Source organism: Microcaecilia unicolor, chromosome 3, assembly GCF_901765095.1.
Source record: "Microcaecilia unicolor chromosome 3, aMicUni1.1, whole genome shotgun sequence".
Lineage (NCBI taxonomy): Eukaryota > Metazoa > Chordata > Amphibia > Gymnophiona > Siphonopidae > Microcaecilia > Microcaecilia unicolor.
This window is the reverse complement of record NC_044033.1, coordinates 342,477,885-342,501,293: the sequence shown is the minus strand read 5'-3', so window position 1 is coordinate 342,501,293 and position 23,409 is coordinate 342,477,885. Positions and strand designations below refer to the sequence as shown.

The window sequence follows — 23,409 nt, the reverse complement described above, 5'->3', positions numbered from 1 at the left end:
TCTTAGTACCAGATTGAGATTCCACGCAGGCACCACTGAGTGCAGAGGAGGGCGCAGGTGATTAACTCCCTTGAGAAAGCGCACCACATCTGGCTGCGAAGCCAGGGAAGCACCCTTCAGGCGGCCCCTGAAGCAAGCCAGAGCCGCTACCTGGACTTTAAGGGAACTGAGCGACAGGCCTTTTTCCAGACCTTCTTGCAGGAACGCCAACACTGAAGAAATTGGAGCAGTGAAGGGAGAAAGTGAGCCTGCTTCACACCACGCTGCAAAGATACGCCAAACCCTGGCGTAAGCAGTAGAAGTAGAGCGCTTCCTCGCTCTCAGCATAGTGGCGATGACCTTGTCTGAGAAGCCCTTCTTCCTCAGACGCTGCCGCTCAATAGCCAGGCCGTAAGACCAAAGGGGGAGGGATCCTCCATCACCACGGGACCCTGATGTAATAGGCCCTGCTCCACTGGCAGCCGCAGAGGATCGTCGACTGAGAGCCTGATCAAGTCCGCATACCAGGGACGCCTGGGCCAATCCGGACCCACCAGGATTACCCTGCCGGGATGCTTTGCCACCCGGTCTAGCACCCTGCCCAACATGGGCCAGGGCGGGAACACATAGAGAAGCTCTTGTGTCGGCCACTGTTGGAGAAGAGCATCTACTCCCAGGGATCGAGGGTCCCGTCCTCTGCTGAAAAAGCGCGGCACTTGGCAATTGGCCGATGACGCCATCAGATCTAGGCTCGGCTGGCCCCAGCGCTTCGTGATGTCCAAGAACGCCTGAGCAGATAGCTGCCACTCTCCGGGCTCCAAGGTATGGCGACTGAGAAAGTCCGCCTTGACATTCATGACTCCGGCAATGTGGGCCGCTGAAAGCTGCTCCAGGTTCACTTCCGCCCACTGGCAAAGATTCATAGCCTCCTTGGCTAGAGGGGCGCTCTTGGTACCTCCCTGGCGGTTGACATAGGCCACAGCCGTGGCATTGTCCGACAGGACCCATACAGGCTTCAACACCAGTACCGGGATGAACTCCAAAAGCGCCAACCGAATGGCTCTGAGTTCCAGGAGGTTGATAGACCACTTTGCCTCTGCAGGAGACCAGAGCCCCTGCGCTGTCCTTCCCAAGCAGTGGGCTCCCCAGCCCGACAACGAGGCGTCCGTCGTGACGACAATCCACTCTGGGGTCACCAGAGGCATTCCCGCAGACAACTTGTCTGTCTGCATCCACCAGCTCAGCGCCTTGCGCACTGCTGGGTCCAAGGGAAGGCACACAGCATAATCCTCCGACATCGGAGTCCAGCGCTGCAGCAAAGAGTGTTGAAGCGGTCTCATATGAGCCCTGGCCCAGGGCACAACTTCCATCGTGGCCGTCATAGAGCCCAACAGCTGCACATAGTCCCAAGCCCGAAGGGGAGAGGCTACTAGGAACTGGTCCACCTGAGCCTGAAGTTTGACAATCCGATTGTCTGGCAGGAACACTCTGCCCACTTGGGTGTCGAATCGAACTCCCAGGTACTCCAGGGACTGAGTCGGGCGCAGCTGGCTCTTCTCCCAGTTGATGATCCATCCCAGGGAGCTCAAAAGAGCAACTACCCGGTCCACAGCTTTGCCGCACTCTGCATAAGAGGGGGCTCGGATCAACCAGTCGTCCAGATAAGGATGGACTTGTACCCCTTCCTTTCGTAGGAAGGCCGCGATGACCACCATTACTTTGGAAAAGGTCCGCGGAGCAGTAGCCAACCCGAAAGGGAGGGCTCTGAACTGGAAGTGTCGTCCCAGGACTGCAAAACGCAGAAAGCGTTGATGAGGAGGCCAGATGGGAATATGCAGGTACGCTTCCTTGATGTCCAAGGATGCCAGGAACTCTCCTGCCTTCACTGCCGCTATAACAGAGCGGAGAGTCTCCATGCGAAAGTGCCGCACTTTCAAGGCCCGATTGACCCCTTTGAGGTCGAGGATAGGCCGGACAGAACCTCCTTTCTTTGGTACCACAAAGTAAATGGAGTAACGTCCCTTGCCAAGCTGACTTTCTGGCACCGGAACGACCGCGCCCAGGCGGATCAGATTGTCCAAGGTCTGCTGCACTGCCACAGCTTTGACCGGAGACTTGCAGGGAGAGAGTACAAACCCGTCTTTTAAGGGTCGGCAGAACTCTAGTTTGTAGCCGTCTCTGATGACTTCCAGCACCCACGCGTCTGAAGTTATTGTGGTCCACTCGCCCAGAAACGAGGACAGCCGTCCTCCAATCTGCACTGGGGCGTGGACCAAGACCCCGTCATTGGGTACGAGACCCTGGGGGAGGACCGGAGGGAGCACCTCCGGGACGGCGGTCTCTGCGAAAGGAATGCTGCTTGGGGGAGAAATTCCTCTTAAAGGAAGAGGGGGCAGAAAAAACCGACCTGCCCGGGCGGTACCGACGGGCTTCCTGAAACCGTCCTCTGGAGGTACCGGGACGAGCACTAGCCCGAGCCCTGACCTCTGGTAACTTCTTGCCCTTAGACGTGCCGAGATCGGTCACGATTTTGTCCAGCTCGACCCCAAAGAGCAGCTTGCCTTTAAAAGGCAATCTAGCCAGGCGGGATTTAGAGGCGTGGTCAGCAGACCAATGTTTCAGCCAAAGCCACCACCGCGCAGAGACTGTCTGAGCCATGCCTTTAGCTGAGGCTCTCAAGACATCATACAGCAAGTCTGCCAAATAGGCCAAGCCCGATTCCAGGGCCGGTCAATCAGCCCTCAAGGGGGAAGCCCGCTGTACCATAGTCAGGCACGCCCTGGCCACATAGGAGCCGCAAACTGAGGCCTGCAAATTTAAAGCAGCCGCCTCAAAGGACGACCTTAAGGCCGCCTCCAATCTTCTGTCTTGGGCGTCCTTTAGGGCTGTGCCACCTTCCACCGGCAACGCCGTTTTCTTAGTCACAGCAGTGATTAAAGAATCCACGGTAGGCCACCGATAGGCCTCACGTTCACTGACAGCCAAAGGATAGAGGCGGGACATAGCCCTAGCCACTTTAAGGCTCGCTTCTGGGACATCCCATTGAGCCGAAATTAAGGTGTGCATGGCATCATGCACGTGGAAGGTTCTAGGCGGGCGCTTCGTCCCCAGCATAATGGCAGAGCCAACAGGGGCTGAGGGAGAGACGTCCTCCGGAGAGGAAATCTTCAAAGTGTCCATGGCCTGTAACAACAGGTTGGGCAAATCCTCTGGGCTAAAAAGCCGCGCTGCAGAGGGGTCATCCGCTCTATCCGAGCGGGGATCCGTCTCCTCCAAGGAATCCGCAAAGGACCGTTGGGAGACCTCAGACACTCTGCCCTCATCTACATCGGAGGAGACAAATTCCTCCAAGGCCTGGGAATCAACCCGAGGGCGTTTACCTCTGGGAACCTCAACCTCTTTACCAGACGAGGGAGCAGGGGCAGCGTTGTGCATGAGGAAGGCCTGATGCAGCAGCAAAACAAACTCGGGGGAGAAACCCCCCAGACTGTGCACTTCCGCAGCCTGGGCAACAGCCCTAGACGCACCCTCAACCGGCGCTCTCAATAGCGGGGGAGAGACATGCTGCGCATCCAAAATGGCGTCCGGCGCGAAACTCCGCGAAGGAGCCGCGCGGGAAGAACGGCTCTTAACTTTAGCCGCTTCTGTGCCGTCGCCCAAATTAAGGGCGTTTATGGCATTAATGTCTCCAACCTCAAGGGCGGCCCAAGAAGAAGCCGACCGAGCCGCGTGGCCGGCCAAGATGGCGGAGGCGAGGAGCGGGGGATGGGCGTTTATGGCGGGAAAAACCGCCACGCCGGAGGAAGGACCGGGACATTCATCGGTCACGAAACTGTCACCCAACAAGGGCGAATCAGGCTTTAAGACCCCCGCATCCCCTCTAGAAGCGTTCAAGCGACCCGGGGAGCGACCCTTTGCGCCCTCGCCCTCCGACGCCATATGCCACGAGGAGAAGAATCGGGGAACCCCCTGCCCGCTATAAAAAGGTAAAAATTACCTGCTGTCCGCTCCGAGTTGTAACGACCTGGTGTCCCAGTGAGTAGCTGCAATAGACGCTTAAATAAACGTCGAGATAAACGCCTTTAAAGACGTTCAAAATTTTTTTTTTTTTTTTTTTTTTTAACGGAGCCAGCGGGAGGGGGGAGAAAAGGAGGGACCTGGCACCACCAGGTTTGCACTTGCTCAAAAGAGCCCTCAACCCCAGGCACTCAACAAAACCTAAAAATTAGGCTTGGAGGCCTAGCCAGAGCTGCTGCTGTGTGTGACCACCACCTGCTGAGATAGAGAACATACTGAGGAGTTTCCGGCAGCACATGACCACATATAGGGAGGCAAAAGTTTGCTCTCTATCTCCACCTGCTGGTAGATGGACACAACCCACCAGTCTATGGATTGATCAGCTTGATGATATGGAAGCATGGATTAATGAGACAAAGTCAACATGGATTTAGTGAAGGGAAATCTTCCCTCACCAATCTACTACATTTCTTTGAAGGGGTGAACAAACATGTGGATAAAGGTGAACCGGTTGATATTGTGTATCTGGATTTTCAGAAGGCGTTTGACAAAGTACCTCATGAAAGACTCCAGAGGAAATTGGCGAGTCATGGGATAGGAGGTAGTGTTCTATTGTGGATTAAAAACTGGTTAAAAGATAGAAAACAGAGAGTAGGGTTAAATGGTCACTATTCTCAATGGAGAAGGGTAGTTAGTGGGGTTCCCCAGGGGTCTGTGCTGGGACCGTAGCTTTTTAACATATTTATAAATGGCTAGAGATGGGAGTAACTAGTGAGGTAATTAAATTTGCTGAAGACACAAAGTTATTCAAAGTCGTTAAATCGCGGGAGGATTGTGAGAAATTACAAGAGGACCTTACATTACTGGGAGACTATCAGGCATATTTTCAAAGCACTTAGCCTTCCAAAGTTCCATAGGTCTCTATGGAACTTTGGAAGGCTAAGAGCTTTGAAAATATGCCTCTGGGTGTCTAAATGGCAGATGACATTTAATATGAGCAAGTGCAAAGTGATGCATATGGGAAAGAGGAACCCAAATTATAGCTACATCATGCAAGGTTCCACGTTAGGAGTCACGGACCAAGAAAGGGATCTAGATTTTCTCACAGTAATTTACGTACGACTGGCTGTCTTTTTCCCTATTGTCTGAGAATGGTCTGTGTTACTCTTTGTAAACTTGATCCCCAATTGTGGTCTCATTCAAACTGCAATGCGCTTTTGTGTGTTAATTTTTTGTTGGTTTTTTTCTCTCCTTTTTTTTGGTGTCTGTGTGTGTATTTTACACTTGTAATTACTTTCATTCCTAATCTGCTAAATCAAAATCTTCTTCCGATACAAGTCTAGGCCTCTGAGCTAGCACAATTTAGTCACCCCTATGGTAGATTAAGGTGCGATAAAAGCCTAATTTTTAACTCACTTTAATTACCCCTTTAAGTCTTCTAAAATTAACTCTTACATTTATGTTATCTCAAAAGTATTATCAAGTGTTAGGAAAATTAAATAAAAAGGGCCCTGTTTACTGAGGTGTACTAGTGTTTTTAGCGCATGCTAAATGCTAGACACCCCCATATATTCCTATGGGTGTCTCAAGCATTTAGCGCGCACTAATCTTTAGCGTGCTTATAACGCGGCTTAGTAAACAGGGCCCTAAGTTGCTATAATTTAAATTAGTAGTGGGACAGTGAGGGTTTTCACCCCCTTATTGATAAACAATTTCTATTGAAATTCAAAAATAGAAATAAAAATAGGATGAATTAAGAATAAGACCATAGTTCCAGAAATTCAATTATAATTTGATGTGCCTTGGTTATTTATTATAAAAAAAATGATATTCATGTACACCTCAGAAAAGGAATATGACGCTTAAACCCATCATACCTAGGTAATGGTAAAGGTTATCCCACCACATAAACCACCATTACACTTGGATTTTAACTATGCTCAGTTTAAAGTAAGTTTAGCAGGAGTGATACTTACTGGTTTTTTATCACTTATAATGCCCAAGAGTGGTGAAGAGAGTGAATAGGACAAGGCTAAACCCAAAAATACCAGACCTACATAACCAATAGGTAGTTTAAACTGCAAATATAAATGCAAAAAGGGTTAGAATATTTCTTAGCAATCAAGTACAACACATTTACATTATTTGCTCTGATTAATATTTAGGAATTCAAGCTCCTATTTTCTAAACATATTTTTAATCAGAATTAAAATATATAAAAGAGGTTAAGGACTCATTTTTGAAACAGAGAAAACATCTAAAAAGCGGCATAAAGCGGCAGAAGGAAGGGGGGGGGGGGGTTTGCCAAAATGTCCAAATCACTATTTTTAAAACCTATTTTTCGGATGTTTTTCTATGCAGTTCACCTGCAGTGCATCCAAATCACAAGGGGGCATGTCGGAGGCGTAATTTGGGCATTCCCAAAACTTGGACGTTTTTCTGCCATAACAGAACAAAGCAAAAATGTCCAGGACTAAACAGTAAGACGTTTTATTCTGCAGCTGTTTCAATCACAACTAAGTCACAAAAAGGTGCCCTAAATAACCACATGAACCCCTCCCCCTTACTCCCCCAGTGGTTGATCTCATCCCACCCCCAATAGGTGTGAAAGGAACAGTACATACCAGCCTCCTAAACAGCTTCAGATGGTATGGTCAGTCCTATTAGAGCAGGAAGCAGGTCCCTGAGTAGCCTAGTAATTGGTGCAGCGCACTGTAGAGAAGGGGGACCCAGTCCCTTACCCACGCTGTTACACTTGTGATAGAAAGTGTGAGCCCTCCAAACCCCAACCCATGGATGTAAGAAGTCAAAAGGAAAAATAGATGAGTTTTATTTTACATACTACTTACCATTTTCACTACAAAGAGCGACATTGTAGGATCCAGAAAGCCCAAACAAGAGCTAAGAGAAAAGATGACAAGGCACAGAAATACAACCTTTGGTAGAGTAAAAAGTTTCCAGAATGAGTCCTTTCCGGGCAGTGAATCTGTAAAAAGATGTTCATACAATTTTACAAACCTTGTACAGACCTCATTATGCTGTTACACAATCATCTTACTTTGTTAAGAATAATGCATTTGTTCTTGGAAAAAAAAGGTAGTATTTTTGGGTTTACACTTTGGGTCAAAATTGTCACATACTAGCAACATAACCCAGCACGCAGGGGAATAGGTTCCTTATTTCTTTGCCTCTCCCTACTCCCCACACAAAATTAAAAACTAGCTGAACTGATAGGGTTCCCCAAGCCCTGCCAGCTGAAGAAATCCAAACTTCACTCCCAGTCAGAAAATCAAAGCAATCAAAAGGCAGCACTTTAAGCAGCTGTTAATCTAGCAGTGAGGGATGCCTGCTCAGATTCACAGTGCTAGTACCTTAACCAATGGGCAACCTGCAGTACTGGGATCCCACAGGTTGCTAAATTCCACAGGGCATCAAGGTGCGGTAAAGGGTGAACTTTTACTTCACCTTGATGAATTCTCCCCTCAGAGGCTTAAAAGCACAAAACAAAACACAAAAACAAACAAAAAAAAAAGAGATAAGATAGCAAAAACTTACCGTATCTTGGTAAAATCCAGATATTCAGAGGCACCATTAGCAGTACTACACATCCTACTGCAATGAAAGGGATCTCATAACCGAAAGACTGGTACAAAAAACCACCTACTGGCGGACCCAGGACAAGACCCAGTCCAGTAAAAATTTCTAGACTTCCCTGAAAGACAAATTTTAAAATGAGCAATTATTCTTGCTTTGCTGTCACATGTAACTTGAGAGGTACAAGACATCTTTGGAGTAACTTTATAGGTCACCTGCCTTGGTCAAAAGGTACTTGTCGCTCCAGAGGAGTTTGTACAGTTTTCCAAACTAAAAAGTACATCTATTCACACACAGAGAATTCTAGGAAAAATTGCCTTGTAATTTGTGAATATACATTTTTAAATTAAAAGAACATGTACTTTTAGAAATCCAAAATTATGTAGTATCCAATCCCACTTCCAGAATTACCCCCCCCCCCCCCCCCCCCAACACACACACCTCACAACAGGAACAAGTATGCACAAAATAGCATGATACATATACTTCACACCTCTAAACACACTGGGCAATTTTATAAGAGATTCTGAGCCAGATGCACAAAGGTCCCGTTAAGGATCCGTCTGCGTTTCCAAAACGGTAAAAATTTACCGATTTAGAAACACAGAGGGAGTCACTAAGAAAATCGCATGCAAATGAGCTGCTCGTTGCTTTTGCGACCCAGCTCATTTGCATGCGATATGGGGGAAGCAAGTCGGTGAGCTGAACATGCGCAGAACAGTCAATCGCTATGCGTGGCTGCTCTGCGCATGCTACAGATGGCTCTCATACACGCAGAAAAGCTACATCTATGATAGCAGTAGATTTACCCTTTTTTTTTTTGGCAGACACAAAAGCGCTTTTTTTTGGATGGGCATACCTGTAATTGCAGCTCCCTGACTCCAGCTGCTGGGAAAGTGTGAAAAACCTCGCTCTGCTGCTCTCCACTCTTCTGTGAAGAATCAGCAGCATCAGGCAGTGTTGCCAATTAACTAGTTCCAAAACCCGCCCAAAATTTCACACCCCCGCCCCTGCCGTCATCAACCCCAGCCCCTCCATCAGCTCCGCCCCCGCTGTCACTAGCCCCGCCCTGTCACCACCACATCCCCGATGTCACAGCCCCACCCCCGTCATTAACCACTCCCCCAACATCAATGACCACGCCCCCGTGGGGCAAAAAACCGCAGCCGGCAGAGAAAAAAAAAAACACCCGGCAAAAAAAAAAAGCAGCCCAAAAAAACCGCAACCCGCAGCGGGTTGTTGCATCAGGGCTTGGTTCCACCCCCAGCCATTCCTGCTGCTTCCTTCTATTGGCTGGCTGACATCCTAGAACACCCATCTCCCTGAAGATGGACTCTCATTGGCTGGCTGCTGTCCCAACTCCTCCTCCCTGTAGGACTTTCCTGATGACATCACTTTACAGCTGTGAGCTGATTGGATCCACTTCCTGGTGTCCCCCTCCAGTAATGAGTGGGCGGGACATCCCAGGCTGATGCTGTCCAATTGGTTTAGCTCCTCTCTGTGGAGGGGGACACCAGGAAGTTCAGATCCAATCAGTTCACAACTGTAAAGTGATGTCATCAGGGAAGTCCTACAGGGAGGAGGAGATTAGGTACAAAAGCCAGTGCTGGGCAGACTTCTATGGTATGTGCTCTGATCAAGGCTGAATAGATTTGGATGGGCTTGAGTGGAATTTTTCAGTGGCTTTGACAACAACTTCAGAAATTGTAGAACAAGGCCAGTGTCAGGCAGATGTCTACAGTCTATGCTCTAAAAATGGCAAGGATAAATCAAGATCAGGTATACATATGATGTATGCAAACGTCTTAGGGCCTGCCACAGCCAGTGATAAAGGTGGAACTAAGATTGCCCACCACAGCATTTAGAGGTGTAAGGTCTACAGAAGCTGGTACCTAGGTTCCCCAAGGTGGGGGGGGGGGGGGGGGTGGGGGAGGGAACCACAATGGACTGCAGTCTTCCTTTCCACTCCCTTCTCCCAGAACATGGCTCTAGGGCATCTGGGAGTGGGACCACTCCTGAGCTGACTCATGAAGCCAGATATTGCCCTGCCAGGTTCTGGGGGAGGCTGGTCCCTCAGTTAGTGAGGAGATGGTCAAGACAAATGTCTGAGAGACATGTGCAGTGAATGAGGCCGGTACATGCACAGGTTTCTGACAGATTCCTGGGCCAGTTCCTCACCAACTGAAAGGCCAACCTTCCCCCAGGACCTGGCAGGGCAAAATCTGGCCTCACCTCGGGAAAGGCCTCACATCCAGATGCCCTACAGCCATGAGCTCAGCCAGTGTCCCTCCAGGTATTAAGGGAAGGTTTTGAAGAAAGGAAATTGTATTCTCATGTCTAGGTAACTGTAGCTACTACAAAGCAGGTCACAGAAACAGCATTGTGGGTCACGCTATGGGGCAAACTGCCCACCTACATCACCACTGCACTCTGTAGCCATCTGTCCCCTGGGGATTCACAATCTGTCCATTATCCTATACCAATGCTGCCAACGGATATCTGGTCTGAGGGAAAGCTGGGGTTGCATGGTCTGTGACAAACATTGGTGCAAACCTGACATGCTGGTCTCCCAGTCCAGCTCCATGCTGAAGGCTGGAACCAAGTTCCCTCACAGGATCTTTGGGAAAGGACACCTAAGTAGACATTTGAAGTATTGGCCTCAGGTAAGGGACCACATGTACTGATGTTGGCCACAATTCCCCTACTCTAAGCATTTCCCTGTCCGTTCCTGACAGCTTGCAGCAGGAGACCAGCCCCATAACCCTCCTTCACTCTGGATATCTTTTTAAAGTAACAAAGTGCAAAAAGGTTTCTTTAAAAATACAACTGAATGCCTACCAATGCTGCTTCAGAATATTATGCTTCACAGACATCAAATTTACATACCAGTACTGTAGCTACATTGTTGGGGAAAGTCTTTGCAAGAATAGAGAACGATGCAGTCATTGCAGCTCCAAATCCTATAGCGTCCACTGACCTCACTATAAAGCAGAGGGCTATAAATATGGGTCCTTTAGGCGCTTTATCCAACATACTGAAAGACAAAAGCCAGAAGCATGTGTAGGTAAAATTTTACATCTGTAAACCACAAGTAGAGAAAAGATTGAAAATCATTCGAAGCGGGAAAGCTATCAACGTGGGCTGTTATTTTACTGTTAACCCCAGTTGTTAGTAACTAGGACTCATTGCATAAAATGGGCTCTGTGCTAAAACAGCCTGAACTAGTGGTAAAACAAGAAGTCTTAAGAACAGTCCACATTGGCCCTTTAGATCTCAAAACCGGAGGAGCAGCCTGATGGTTAGTGTAGCGGGCTTTGATCCTGGCAACCTAGGTTTGATTCCCACTGCAGCTCCTTGTGACCTTGGGCAAGTCACTTAACTCTCTATTGCCCCAGGTACAAAAAAAAACCAACTTAGAATGTGAGCCCCTTAAGGACAGAGAAAGTACTTGTGTATACTGTGTACAGCGCTGCGTACGTCTAGTAGTAGTACATGTCTATACCATTTTAAAACATAAGCCACACTGCGACAGACTAAGATCTACTGGGTCCAGCAGGGTCAATCGAGGTCACAAGTACCCAACATATCCCAAAAAGCAGACCCATTTCGTACAGATTTCCAGGGATAATGCAATGGCTTTCCAAAGTCTACCTATTATTTTTAATGGATTCTACTCTAGGAACTTCTCCAAACCTCTTTTGAGCTCTGCTTTGTTAATCATATTAGCCTTAGCCTCCAGCAACAGATTCCACAGCTTACTTTTGTACAGCATAAAAAAAATACTTTATAGGCTTTCAGTCAGCTGGTTGTTAGTTTCACTGAGTGCCCTCTGTATTAATGGCAACAACCACCACTCCCCATTTAACTATTCCACCCCACTTGTGACTTTATTAGCCTCTAACATATACACCCCTCAGTTGTCTTTGCTAAATTGAATAGTCCTAATCCGTTTAGCCTCTCTTTATAAAGAAGCTGTTCCATCCCTTTTATCATTCCTCTCAACTATTCTGGTCCTGCTATAATTTTTGTGATGGAGAACCAAGAATATCATATTTGCATAGGTTTGTGATCACAAGATAAGTTCTCATAAAAACATGCAGTATAAGATGACGGAGCTTGGCGCAGAAAACAAACACTGCTCCAGCTTAGAATTTCCACAAGCCTATAAGTGGAGTCGCCACACATATGTGATGCTTCCTGCCTGATGCTTTCATGCAGGACTGCTTCAATCTTTGCTCTTCCACAGAGCAAGTCACCTGCATGTCACTGGAGCTCAGATCAAGATATTTTTTGTGTGAATAGTTTCAAGCTTGTAAGTTTTCTTCGAGTCCTGTCACTGCAGTGTGTTGATTTTTCCTGTTAGCACCTCTAGTTAGTTTTTAAATTTCCCATTATTTTCTTGTGTTTGGCTAAATAGAGGCCTTACATACACCTAATGCCAACAGAACCATTTCCCCAACAGATACTGGCGCCTATAAACTGTGTTCAAAGATGTCCAAAAGAGGGATTTGTGGCTGATAAGAAGCAATGCAATTGCCTTTTTGGTGCAGATAAGTCCAGTTCATTGATTTTGTCATCAGAAACTATTGGTCTCCATAGGTCCATGAAATGCAACAGACACTGGGGATTCATTGGCATCAAGAGTGCTTCAATCACCATCGACATCGAGCATCGATACAGGCCATCATCCAAGTCCTGCCCAAAAGAATTGAAGAATTCATCCTCATCGATAACGAGGGACCAATACATCAAACACCAAGCTGAGGCTGGTGCATACTGGCATCACAGCTCAAAGTGCTATGAGCATCAAGGCACCAGTATTTTCGAATCACTCTGCAGATCCACGCCCTTTTGGCAGATTGCATAGAGCTCAGTATCCTGCTCCCAACAATGGCCAATCCAGGTCACAAGTACCTGGCAGAAACTCAAATAGTAGCAACATTCCATGCTACCAATCTCAGGGCAAGCAGTGGCTTCCCCCCATGTCAGTCTCAATAGCAGACTATGGACTTTTCCTCCAGGAACTTGTCCAAACCTTTTTCAAACCCAGAAAAGCTAACCGCCATTACCACATCCTCTAGCAATGAGTTCCAAAGCTTAACTATTCTTTGAGTAAAAAAATATTTCCTCCTTATTTATTTAAAAAGTATTTCCATGTAATCTGATTGAGTGTCCCCTGGTCTTTGTACTTTTTGAAAGAGTGAAAAATTGAGTCACTTTTACCAGTTCTACATCACTCAGGATTTTGTAGACTTCAGTCATATCTCCCGCTGTCTCTTTTCCAAGCTGAAGACCCTAACATCTTTAGCCTTTCACTTCATAACAGGTTTTCTATCCCCTTTATCATTTTGGTCACTCTTCTTTGAACCTTTTCTGTTATATCTCTTTTTTTAGATATGGCGACCAGAACTGAACGCAATACTCAAAGTGAGGTTGCAACATGGAAAGACAGAGGCATTAGACTCTTTTCCAAAGTTGTTCAAAATAGCGATTCATCTCTTATTTTGTAGGAATTTAAAGGCTTTCTTATTTCAGAAATCTTATGATGCTCGAGTTTTTGTTCGTTTAAGATTGAACTTCTCACTTTACTTTCTTCTTTCTTGCTTGTTAATCACCACAAGCTCTATTACATAGGGTAGATGTGGTATAGAGCGACTATTAGATTAGACTATGATGACAAAGATAAAGATGCAAGTGATGAATTAGACAGCACTACTTCTAGTGCAGATGATGATGATAAGTATTCTTTGCTATACAAAAGTCAGGTGTTTCAGACAGAGTCCCTTGAACAATAGTTGCAGACACAATCAGAAGACATCAGTAATACTGCGCCTGGCCTGATTTGAAGGAACTTTTTTATCAGGCTAAACAATCCACTGCACTTCCTGCTAGTGCAGTTGTTGAAACACTTTTTTTTTATCTGTGCTGGAATGCCCTCCCGCGGGAGGTGGTGGAAATGAAAACGGTAACAGAATTCAAACACGCGTGGGATAAACATAAAGGAATCCTGTTCAGAAGGAATGGATCCTAAGGAGCTTAGCCGAGATTGGGTGGCAGAGCCAGCCGGTGGTGGGAGGCAAGGATAGTGCTGGGCAGACTTATACGGTCTGTGCCAGAGCTGGTGGTTGGGAGGCGGGGCTGGTGGTTGGGAGGCGGGGCTGGTGGTTGGGAGGCGGGGATAGTGCTGGTCAGACTTATACGGTCTGTGCCCTGGAAAAGACAGGTACAAATCAAAGTAGGGTATACACAAAAAGTAGCACATATGAGTTTGTCTTGTTGGGCAGACTGGATGGACCGTGCTGGTCTTTTTCTGCCGTCATTTACTATGTTACTATGTTACATAAGAACATAAGCATTGCCACACTGGGACAGACCGAAGGTCCATCAAACCCAGCATCCTGTTTCCAACAGTGGCCAATACAGGTCACAAGTATCTGGCAAGATCCCAGAACAGTAAAACCGATTTTATGCTGCTTATCCTAGAAATAAGAAGTGGATTTTCCCCAAGTCCATCTTAACAATGGCTTATGGACTTTTAGTAAATCACCTAAATCTTTTTTAAACCCTGCTAAGGTAACCGCTTTTACCATAATCTCTGGCAACGAATGCCAGAGTTTAATTAATGATTCACAAGCATATTTTCATCAGTAATAGTCATTTTCAAAATTTAGTTTAACTAAAGGCAGGTAGGTTGAAGTTTAGAGCAATAAAGTTGTTGGGAGGAAAAAAAAAAAACGAAATAGTTGCTTTCACTGTAGTTGTGGTAAATTTACATTTTACTCAAAAAATATATTAAGCAATAGCATTTTTACTTTCATTACTTTGAACAACACTGTTTGAATGTTATGTTGCACTGTTGTTATTGTTCTCCCTGATGTCACCTATGTTAGGCAAAATATAGCTCTATTGGAGTATAGAATATCTATGTATTTAACATCTACTCTGGACAGTGCTGTGTGAACTTTGGTACAAGTGAAAAATTTGACACTACTATATTTATAATTGATACATACACAATAAGGATATTTAAAAAATAAAGTGGGGAGGGGGCGCTAGAGGACCTCAGATGAGATGGACGTGTAGGTCACGGAGCTCTCTCCCAGGCCTTATTAAAATCAAGTATTTTGGTGTCTTTGGCACAATGTTTTCATATTCAAAGTTCACATTAATATTTGTGAACATGTCTTCTAACAAGGCGCATAAGCAAGAAGCTGCTCATCCTCTTCCACAGGAGCAAAAAGAACAAAATGTGATTTGCCTTCCCTGAAAAAATGGCGTTCTACAGGTCTGCCACGCACTCCTCAGAAGTGTTTATGGAGGAATAGAAAGCACTGCACGAACTCACCACAAAGCATTTCGAGACTACTTGCAGCCTCAAAAATGACTGATCAGCACTTACAATTTGTTTCTGAATTTCAAACACGATTAGAAGATGTAGAAACATACTCGGAACAAACTGCCACTGATCTATGCCATCATATACAAACAGCAGACAAGCTCCTCTCCTTAGAAAAACTCACTAACAGGAGCAGGAAAAAAAACATAAGAATTCTGGGCTTACCAGAACATGCCGAGGGTTTGGATTTACTTGTGTTTTTAAGCACACAGCTTCCCAAAATTTTGCATTTGCCGCGTGATATCAAACTGGAATTTGAGCGTGCACACAGATCTCCAGGAAGATTAAATCAAATGCAAAATCTCCACGTCCTATAATAGCAAAGCTGCTTCGATATCCACAGGCATTTCCAATACTCACCACAGCAAGATCAATTCCTTCGATAATATATGAAGGAAGGAAGATCAACATCATGCCTGATTTGTCTAAAACTACTGCACAGAAAAGAAAGCAGTTTCTGGCCTTGAGAGCACGGCTTAAAGATAAAGGAAGGAGATCCGGGCAGCAATATCCAGTGAGAATGATCATCACTTTAAACAATACCATCCGTGTTTTTGACTCTCCTGAATCCTTACAAGCCTTCCTGGATAAAAGAGACTCAGAAGGTATGGCTGGTTAAGATCAAGGTATATACTTTTCTCCTCAAAAAGACATGCCTCAATACTCTATGTTGCCTGCTGAGGACTGTTGGCCTTGCATTCTATCTACATAAAAAAAACCTTTTGTCATACTATTCTCCATTGTGAAGTCTGTTGCTGAAATGCACATAATGAATGCCTTTATTATTATGCTAACTGCTTGATAATTACTATAAGTAACATTATTGCCATAATAATGCTGTTAAACTATTTCCCTGTTTTGCCCTGTTTACTGCAAAATAATCTTCTTGCTGTTACTACCTTAGGGAAATGTTTACTAAAGATGTATTATAGGCGTGTTAATGGTTGATGCACGTTAAAACGCTAATGCGCCCAAAAGGAATGTATAGGTGCGTTAGCTTTTAACACGCCTTAACTTTAAAGGCACATTCAAAACGCTAACACGCCTTAGTAAACATACCCCATGAACTTTGAATATATACTCTATGCAACACTATATCATTAGCTGTTAAGACACCAATATTGAGTTACAAGTTTTTTTTTAAAAATGCATGGAGGAACTCTGTTGCCTGCAGTTCACTCCTGTTTTTCACATGCACCCATCTATCAATCGGAAGGCTGAGCTTATTGCTCCTGGTGCCTTTCTTTTGCTCTTAAAGAGCCATAGTTACTATCCTTTTTTAAATACAGAAGCTGGATATATTTATAGACCATTTGCATCACATACCTTCTTTACTATTGCTCCTTGACTAATATAGCATGGAAAATATTTTATAAGACACACTGCAACACTAGCCCTGGTTTTCTATATCTCAGCATTTACTCATATAATGGCTCACACCTTTAAACATGATAATAATTTTATCTCTTGGAATGTGCAAGGTTCTTAGGCACCCAATAAAAAGATAAAAGGTTTGTATGGTATTTAAAAAGATGAAAGCACAAGTAATGTTTCTACAAGAAACACAGCCTCCAGATATGCAATAGCTCATCAAGGGGCCCTGTTTACTAAGCCGCGTTATAGGCGCGTTAACATTTTTAACATGCGTTAACGGTATACGCGCCTACAAGATCCCTATAGGCGCCTACATGGTTAGTGCGCGTGCTAATTGTAGGCGCCTTAAAAACGCTAACGCACCTTAGTAAACAGGGCCCTAAAAGTTAAAAAAAAAAAAAAAAAAAACTTACCCAAAAATAATTGTAGCACATCCGGATACAAACATTCCCGTCACAAACATGAATTTTGCTCCAATCTGAACCAGCTGCAAACAAGTTAACACAATTATTTTTCAGTGACTTTCAGCAGTATTTAAAGTAAAAATGTACCAAGAGTGTAGTCCTCTGTTATTAGAACATAGATGTTTTGATAGCACACACAACTAGAAAAAAAAAAAACATACTAGTCTTATTTCACCTTTAAAAAGGACAACTTGAGTACTCACCATATATTTAAGTGAAATTTAAAGATGTTTCATTCTGTTCTACAGAGATTGCATCCTCCAATACGATCAAACTATGCTTTTTGCAAGCCAAGAAAATCAAACTGCACAAGATGAATATACTCCAGACTGCTGAGCAAAATAAGTGTAGAGGAGTGGCCTATTAGTTAGTGCAGCGGTTTGTGGACCCTGGGAACCAGGTTTGACTCCCACAGCTGCCTGACAGTCGGTAGTGAATTAGATCCTGAGGGACCAGGTCCAATTCCCTCTGCAGCTCCGTGTGACCCTGGGCAAGTCACTTAGGGGCCCTTTACAGAGCGGCAGTAAGCCCAATGCGGGCTTACCGCTCGCTCTTTCAGGACTACTGCCAGCCCAATGCGGCTGTCAGCGATAGTCTCGCCAGCATGCGCCATTTCTGGGGAATAAAGAAAACCCTAAGGAAATGGCTTGCACGGCAGTAACCTGGCATCGCCGCACACTACCCAATTACAGCCAGGGTATCGCAGGAGCCCTCATCGGCACCTCAGAGGATTGGGGTAAGGGCTCCCCGTCACATGTGTGCTGGGGGCTTTTTTTACCCGCTGCAGTAAAAAGGGTCCTGGCATACCCTTTTTTCCCCAGCATGGTAAAAAGGGCCCTTTAGCCCTCCATTGTCCCAGGTACAATATACTTAGATTGTGAGCCCATCAGGGACATTGCAAGTACCTGTATAGTCGTATGTAAATCAACTCAATTTGTGCTTCACAAGAGGCAGTATATCAAATTGATAAACTTAAACAGAAGGCCACAGTGTTTCAAACTATAATCAAATAAAGCTTCTCTTCACAGTGTGAAAATTTTTAAAAGCTATACTAATTTGGAACTGAAGGAGAAACAGACATGGATTTGACAAATTCATAAGCAGACAGGCAATCAAACACAATGAGGACAGAGCTTGAAGCTGCTTCATAAGAAACTATTTGAAATTGGAGAAAGACCAAGTAATTTTTAGCCTTGGCTCCATCCAAAGATATTACATTTTAACTATGTTGACTGTAATACATTTCTTGAAGTCTCTTATTTATCCTGTATGTGTGTGTGCATGTGTTAAGATTGTAAGCACTATTGAACAATGACTGTCTCTTCTGCAACATTTAGTTAGTACTATAGAAATATTAAGTAGTGGAATTAGAGGTCTTTAAAAAAAATGATAATTTGAGTTCCAAGGGCTGCAGTTGCAGCAAAGTACCTGTATATAATATGTAAAACACTTTGATTGTACCACAGAAAGGAGGTATATCAAATGCATTACTCATTACCAAATACTCTGCATGTATCAATCTCGAGTCAGAGCACAGCAGCTCTTCAACACACCCTGGCTTTTCACATGTGCTACGTCAAACATTGACTGAATGGAGGAATTTGGAAATAATGGCAAAGACCTGATGGCCATCTGAATTCTACAAGAACTACATTCAACTTCTGCATAAAGATTACAAGAGGAGTAAGGAGAAAATGTAATTTTTAGTATAGTAGCTCCATCTCTCTGAACTCCTTGTTGCTAGATCTGAGGCTGGAGATTAGTTTGGAGATTAAAAAAAAAAAATGATAAAAGCATGGTTGTTTAGGCAATGTTTTGATTGCTACTGGACTGGAGTGGCCTAGTGGTTAGAGCACCAGTCTTGACATCCAGAGGTGGCTGGTTCAAATCCCACTGCTGCTCCTTGTGATCTTGGGCAAGTCACTTAACCCTCCATTGCCTCAAGTACAAAATTAGACTGTGAGCCCTCCAGGACAGAGAAATACCCAGTGTATCTGAATGTAACTTGTGCTACTACTGAAAAAGGTGTGAGCAAAATCCAAATAAATAATAGTTGATTATTGGTGGGGGTAGCATCCCTGGGAGGCAAGTAGGTCTTTTGTTTTTTCTTTGTTGTGCCTCTGTTTATTGTAACTTGCATTGTTTACTGGTTAATTATTGTTGTGTTATTTTACATCCCTTCCTCTTGTGTCTTCTTCCAGTTTTTTTTCTTTTTTAGACTGATTTTATCTTATATTGTAAACCCGCCTTGACATAATTTTTATAAATAAGTCAAATTTCTAATGCCAGCCTTCACAGGCTTTTTATACTCAGATATTCAGCTGGCACTGTATATCAGGGTTTGTGAATGGACTTGGTCATTCCTACCTAGATGTCCCACTGAATATCAATCTCCAAATTTGTAAGTCAGGAGACTGAAAAAGTTATGAGCATTTAAATACAGATTTATTTTGGCATAAAATATCATAATTAAAGAAAGTCTACACATACTTACATAGTTTCCCAAAATCAATGAAGTTAGGAAATTGAATAAAGCGAAGCAGCCAAAAATCAATCCAATGACAGTATTGCTGACACCCTTTTTCACAGCCTAGAAAAGGTCAAATGACAAAAGGCAAAAATGCAATAAATAAAGTGATTATAGGGGCATGACAAAATGAAAGAACATCAATAATGAATAAAAGCAAATCGATCAATTACCTCTTGTGGGAAAAATGGCCCCAGTATAGAGTAACAAATCATCGAACTAAAGTTGATTGACGCTGTTGATATAAGAGTAAAAATCTGGTCTCTGGAAAGTTTTCTGGATTCCTCCAAGAGAACTTCTGCCGTCTCATCATCTTAAAAGATAAAAATATATATGTACACTGTATATAAATACTCTCTTAGTTCAGAGTTTTGGACCATAAATCTGTTCATATTAGAGCTGCACTGGACCCAGTTTAGAGAACTGGCAAGTAACTTTCTTCTCACATGTTAATATGTTAGTCTGCTTGAATGCACCCCAAAAAAAGTTAGTAAAGACTCCCAAAAGATTTAGTCCAAGGAAAAGTCAACAACCCCTTCCTCAGCTCAGAATAGAGGACAAGGAATTTATATACTCAGGAAATGCCAAACGAGTCCATATGGAAGCTTTTTACAGCTCACAATTCCATCTCTATGCAGGTTTTACGTCTTATTTCATGAGGAGCCCACTGAGTTGACATCTAAAACAGCAGAGGACATATTTCTAGTCTAGTCTACTTCCTTTCACATTTTTTTTTGAGTGGAGTATTATGGACTTTTGTTTTCAATTTAAACCATTTTCGCCTCAAATATCCTACACCATCTACTCCCAAGGGTGTTTCTGCTGTCTACAAGACTTGGCCCCAGATACATTTTTTTCCTTGACACTGGGTCAGTCAGAGAAGGGTAAGGAGAAAAGTGCTCTTTGAAGAGCGTAGTCTTGACTGGCGATAGTGTATTTAAAAAAAACAACAACAATCTAGGGATTAGAAGAGGAAGGAAGAAGCATATCAGAAAGATATAGCAGAATACCGAAAAAAAATTGAGCTGGCATTATATGCTTACTAGTAAAACATGCCCGTTTCTTGCGGAAATGAAACGGGCACTAGCACGGTTTCCTTCCGAACCTCCCCCCCTCCCTACTCACCCCTTAGGCGTTCTGAAGGCACTGTCCGCCATTGTTGCGGTCGTCGGCACGCCACCTTCAATCTGCTGTTTCGTTGGTTGTGAAGCCACTGACGCCATTGCTCTGCCCTCGATGTCATAACGTTTGATGCGAGGGCGGGGCCCCAACACAGTGTTTTTGGTGGCTTCACCACCACGAAGGCTTCGAACCGGAAGGAAGTGCCCGGAGGACCTGACAGTGACGTCAGTGTCCTCAGAACGTTGAGGGTGAGTTTTATTATATAGGATAACATTTCCAGCCAGAAAGAAAAAAAAAAATTGCTGTATTTTGAATGTTTTGCAAAAGATGAATGATGTACTCATTCGGGCCATGCTATATACAATTAGAGTAGCTAAGCTTAGTTCATACCAAACCAAAAGCTAAATTTTTTGAAATCTGAATGGTTAAAATATGGTTTCTCAGTGTGAATCTGATGAAGTGCAAAATTACAAGACTTAACAGACGATATATGAAGGTCTAAAGTGAGAAGACTATCAATCTTAAAATCTAAAACTTGAGAAGAGGAACTGGAATGACTGGAACTGGAATACCAGAAATAAATTGGAGAAAGTTGAGGAAGCGGAGAGCATCAAGATATCAATAGCGCTTTATATTTAGAATGATTTACAACTATTAAGGAGAAAGCCTTTGAACTATTTGCTTTATTAAGGCTGCATTAAAAACAGTAGATCTGGAGAGCTCTGGTCATTGTGTAAAGACTCTGCAAATCATCAGAAAAGAAATATCCACTTAACCCTAAACTTTATACTAGTGCTGCAAGTAAAGACCAAAAAAAAAAAAAAGAAAAAAAAAGATTAAAAACAACAGAAAGGGGCCAATGCAAAAATGAAAGTCTATGAACAACAAGATCCCAGATGGTTGGCATTAGAACACCCAAAGAGATAAATGGAAAACCCTGAGAGAACTGTACCTGCAATACCAAGTTCAGAAAGCTTCACTAATCAAATAAAATGCCGAGTAACATATCAATGCAAACAGCTCATTCATCCTTCCCTGTAAAAGGGATTCTACAACGGCTGGGGTGGAAAACCGTCTGGCATGGGTGAAGAACGTTGGCCTTCTCAAGAAAAAAAAAAAAAAAAGTTGGAAATGCACCATTTTTTTTTCTAAAACTTTAGATTTGAAACTGGTCAGTAAGTTATTGGATGTAAAGAAATTGAGTGGAATGCTTAAACAAAAGGTCTAATTAAAACATGTTTCACCTCAGTTTGAACACACATAGTAACATAGTAATTGACGGCAAATAAAGACCTGAACGGTCCATCTAGTCTGCCCAACAAGATAAACTCATTTTACATGATATGTGATACTTTATATGCATACCAGAGTTTGATTTGTCCTTGCCATTCTCAGGGCACATACCATAGAAGTCTGCCCAGCACTCTTCTTATACTAAAAATTCTGAAGCTAATGTTGAAGCCCATTAAAATTTACAATCAAGCCCGTCCATATCTATTCAGTCACGATCAGGGCGTAGATTGTAGAAGTCTGCCCAGCACTGGTTTTGCTTTTCAATTATCGGTGTTGCCACCCAATCTCCGCTAAGATTCCGTGGATCCATTCCTTCTAAACAGGATTCCTTTGTGTTAATCCCATGGATGTTTGAATTCCATTACCATTTTCATCTCCACCACCTCCCGTGGGAGGGCATTCCATGTATGAACCACCCTCTCTGTGAAAAAATACTTCCTGACATTACTCCTGAGTCTGTCCCCTTCAACCTCAATTCATGTCCTCTAGTTCTACCACCTTCCCATCTCCAGAAAAGGTTTGTTTGCGGATTAATACCTTTCAAATATTTGAACGTCTGTATCATGTCACCTATGTTTCTCCTTGCCTCCATGGTATGTTCAGGTCGGCAAGTCTCTCCTCGTATGGTTTGCAATGCAAATCCCATACCATTATTTTTAGCTTTTCTTTGCACCGCTTCCAGTCTTTTTACATCTTTAGCTGGTCTTCCTTCACGCTGGTGAGGGTGGAAATGTAGTTGTGCCTCCGGAGTTGCTACTAAATGTGTAATTGTACTCATGATAGCGTGAATAATCTTTCAATCTTCCTCCGTTCTCTTAATTCTTGCTCTGTTCTCAAAAAGGAAGATAATAATAGAAAAGAGAACAATAAAAAAGAAAAAAAGGAAGTAAACGGTTTCATCTAGCTTTAATATGTAAGTAAAAGAGAAACCAGAACGATTATCTACCCCAGAGAAAGTAAAGTATTAAATTTTAACTGCCAGACCCTCGCCCATTCTTCTAACATTTGGAGACCCCTTCTCATTGTTTCTACTCCCTCCAGAGTATCCACTCTATTGGCTATTTTCGTGTCATCCGCAAAGCAAAACTTTCCTTCCAACCCTTCAGCAATATCTCCCACAAATATATTAAACAGAATAGGCACCTTCCTTTCTTCTGAGCGGATTCCATTTACCACCACCCTCTGCCACCTGTCGGTCAACCAGTTTCCTATCCAGTTCACCACTTTCAGACCTAAGTTCAACCCTTTCAGCTTATTCATAAGTCTTCTGTGGGGGACCGTAGAAAAGGCTTTGCTGAAATCCAAGTAGATTATATTTAGCATATGTCCTTCATCCAGTTCTTTAGTCACTCAGTCAAAGAAGTCAATAAGATTCGTTTGGCAGGATTTTCCTTTGGTAAAGCCATGCTGTCTCGGGTCCTGTAACCCACTGGCTTCTAGAAAGTTAACTGTCCTTTCTTTCAGCAGAGACTCCATTAATTTTTCTACCACCGACGTGAGACTTACGGGTCTGTAGTTTCCCACTTCTTCCCCGTCTCCACATTTGTGAAGAGGGATCACATCTGCTCATCTCCAATCCCACGGAACCTTTCCCATCTCTAAAGATCTATTAAATAAATCTTTAAGAGGCCCTGCCTGGACCT

At 43.9% G+C, this 23,409-nt stretch overlaps 1 protein-coding gene across 1 annotated transcript in view; it reads right to left on the bottom strand.

Annotated features, from left to right (window-relative positions):
- The window catches only part of SLC18B1 (solute carrier family 18 member B1), a 75,451-nt gene that overhangs the window by 26,499 nt on the left and 25,543 nt on the right, over positions 1–23,409 (bottom strand). Inside the window, exons 2-8 of the mRNA XM_030198467.1 lie at positions 19,525–19,664; positions 19,319–19,414; positions 16,774–16,847; positions 10,477–10,624; positions 7,552–7,708; positions 6,846–6,982; positions 5,973–6,074 (exon numbers count right to left, since the gene is read on the bottom strand). Coding sequence (XP_030054327.1) covers positions 5,973–6,074; positions 6,846–6,982; positions 7,552–7,708; positions 10,477–10,624; positions 16,774–16,847; positions 19,319–19,414; positions 19,525–19,664 — 854 coding nt within the window. The remainder of the gene's footprint in view (positions 1–5,972; positions 6,075–6,845; positions 6,983–7,551; positions 7,709–10,476; positions 10,625–16,773; positions 16,848–19,318; positions 19,415–19,524; positions 19,665–23,409) is intronic.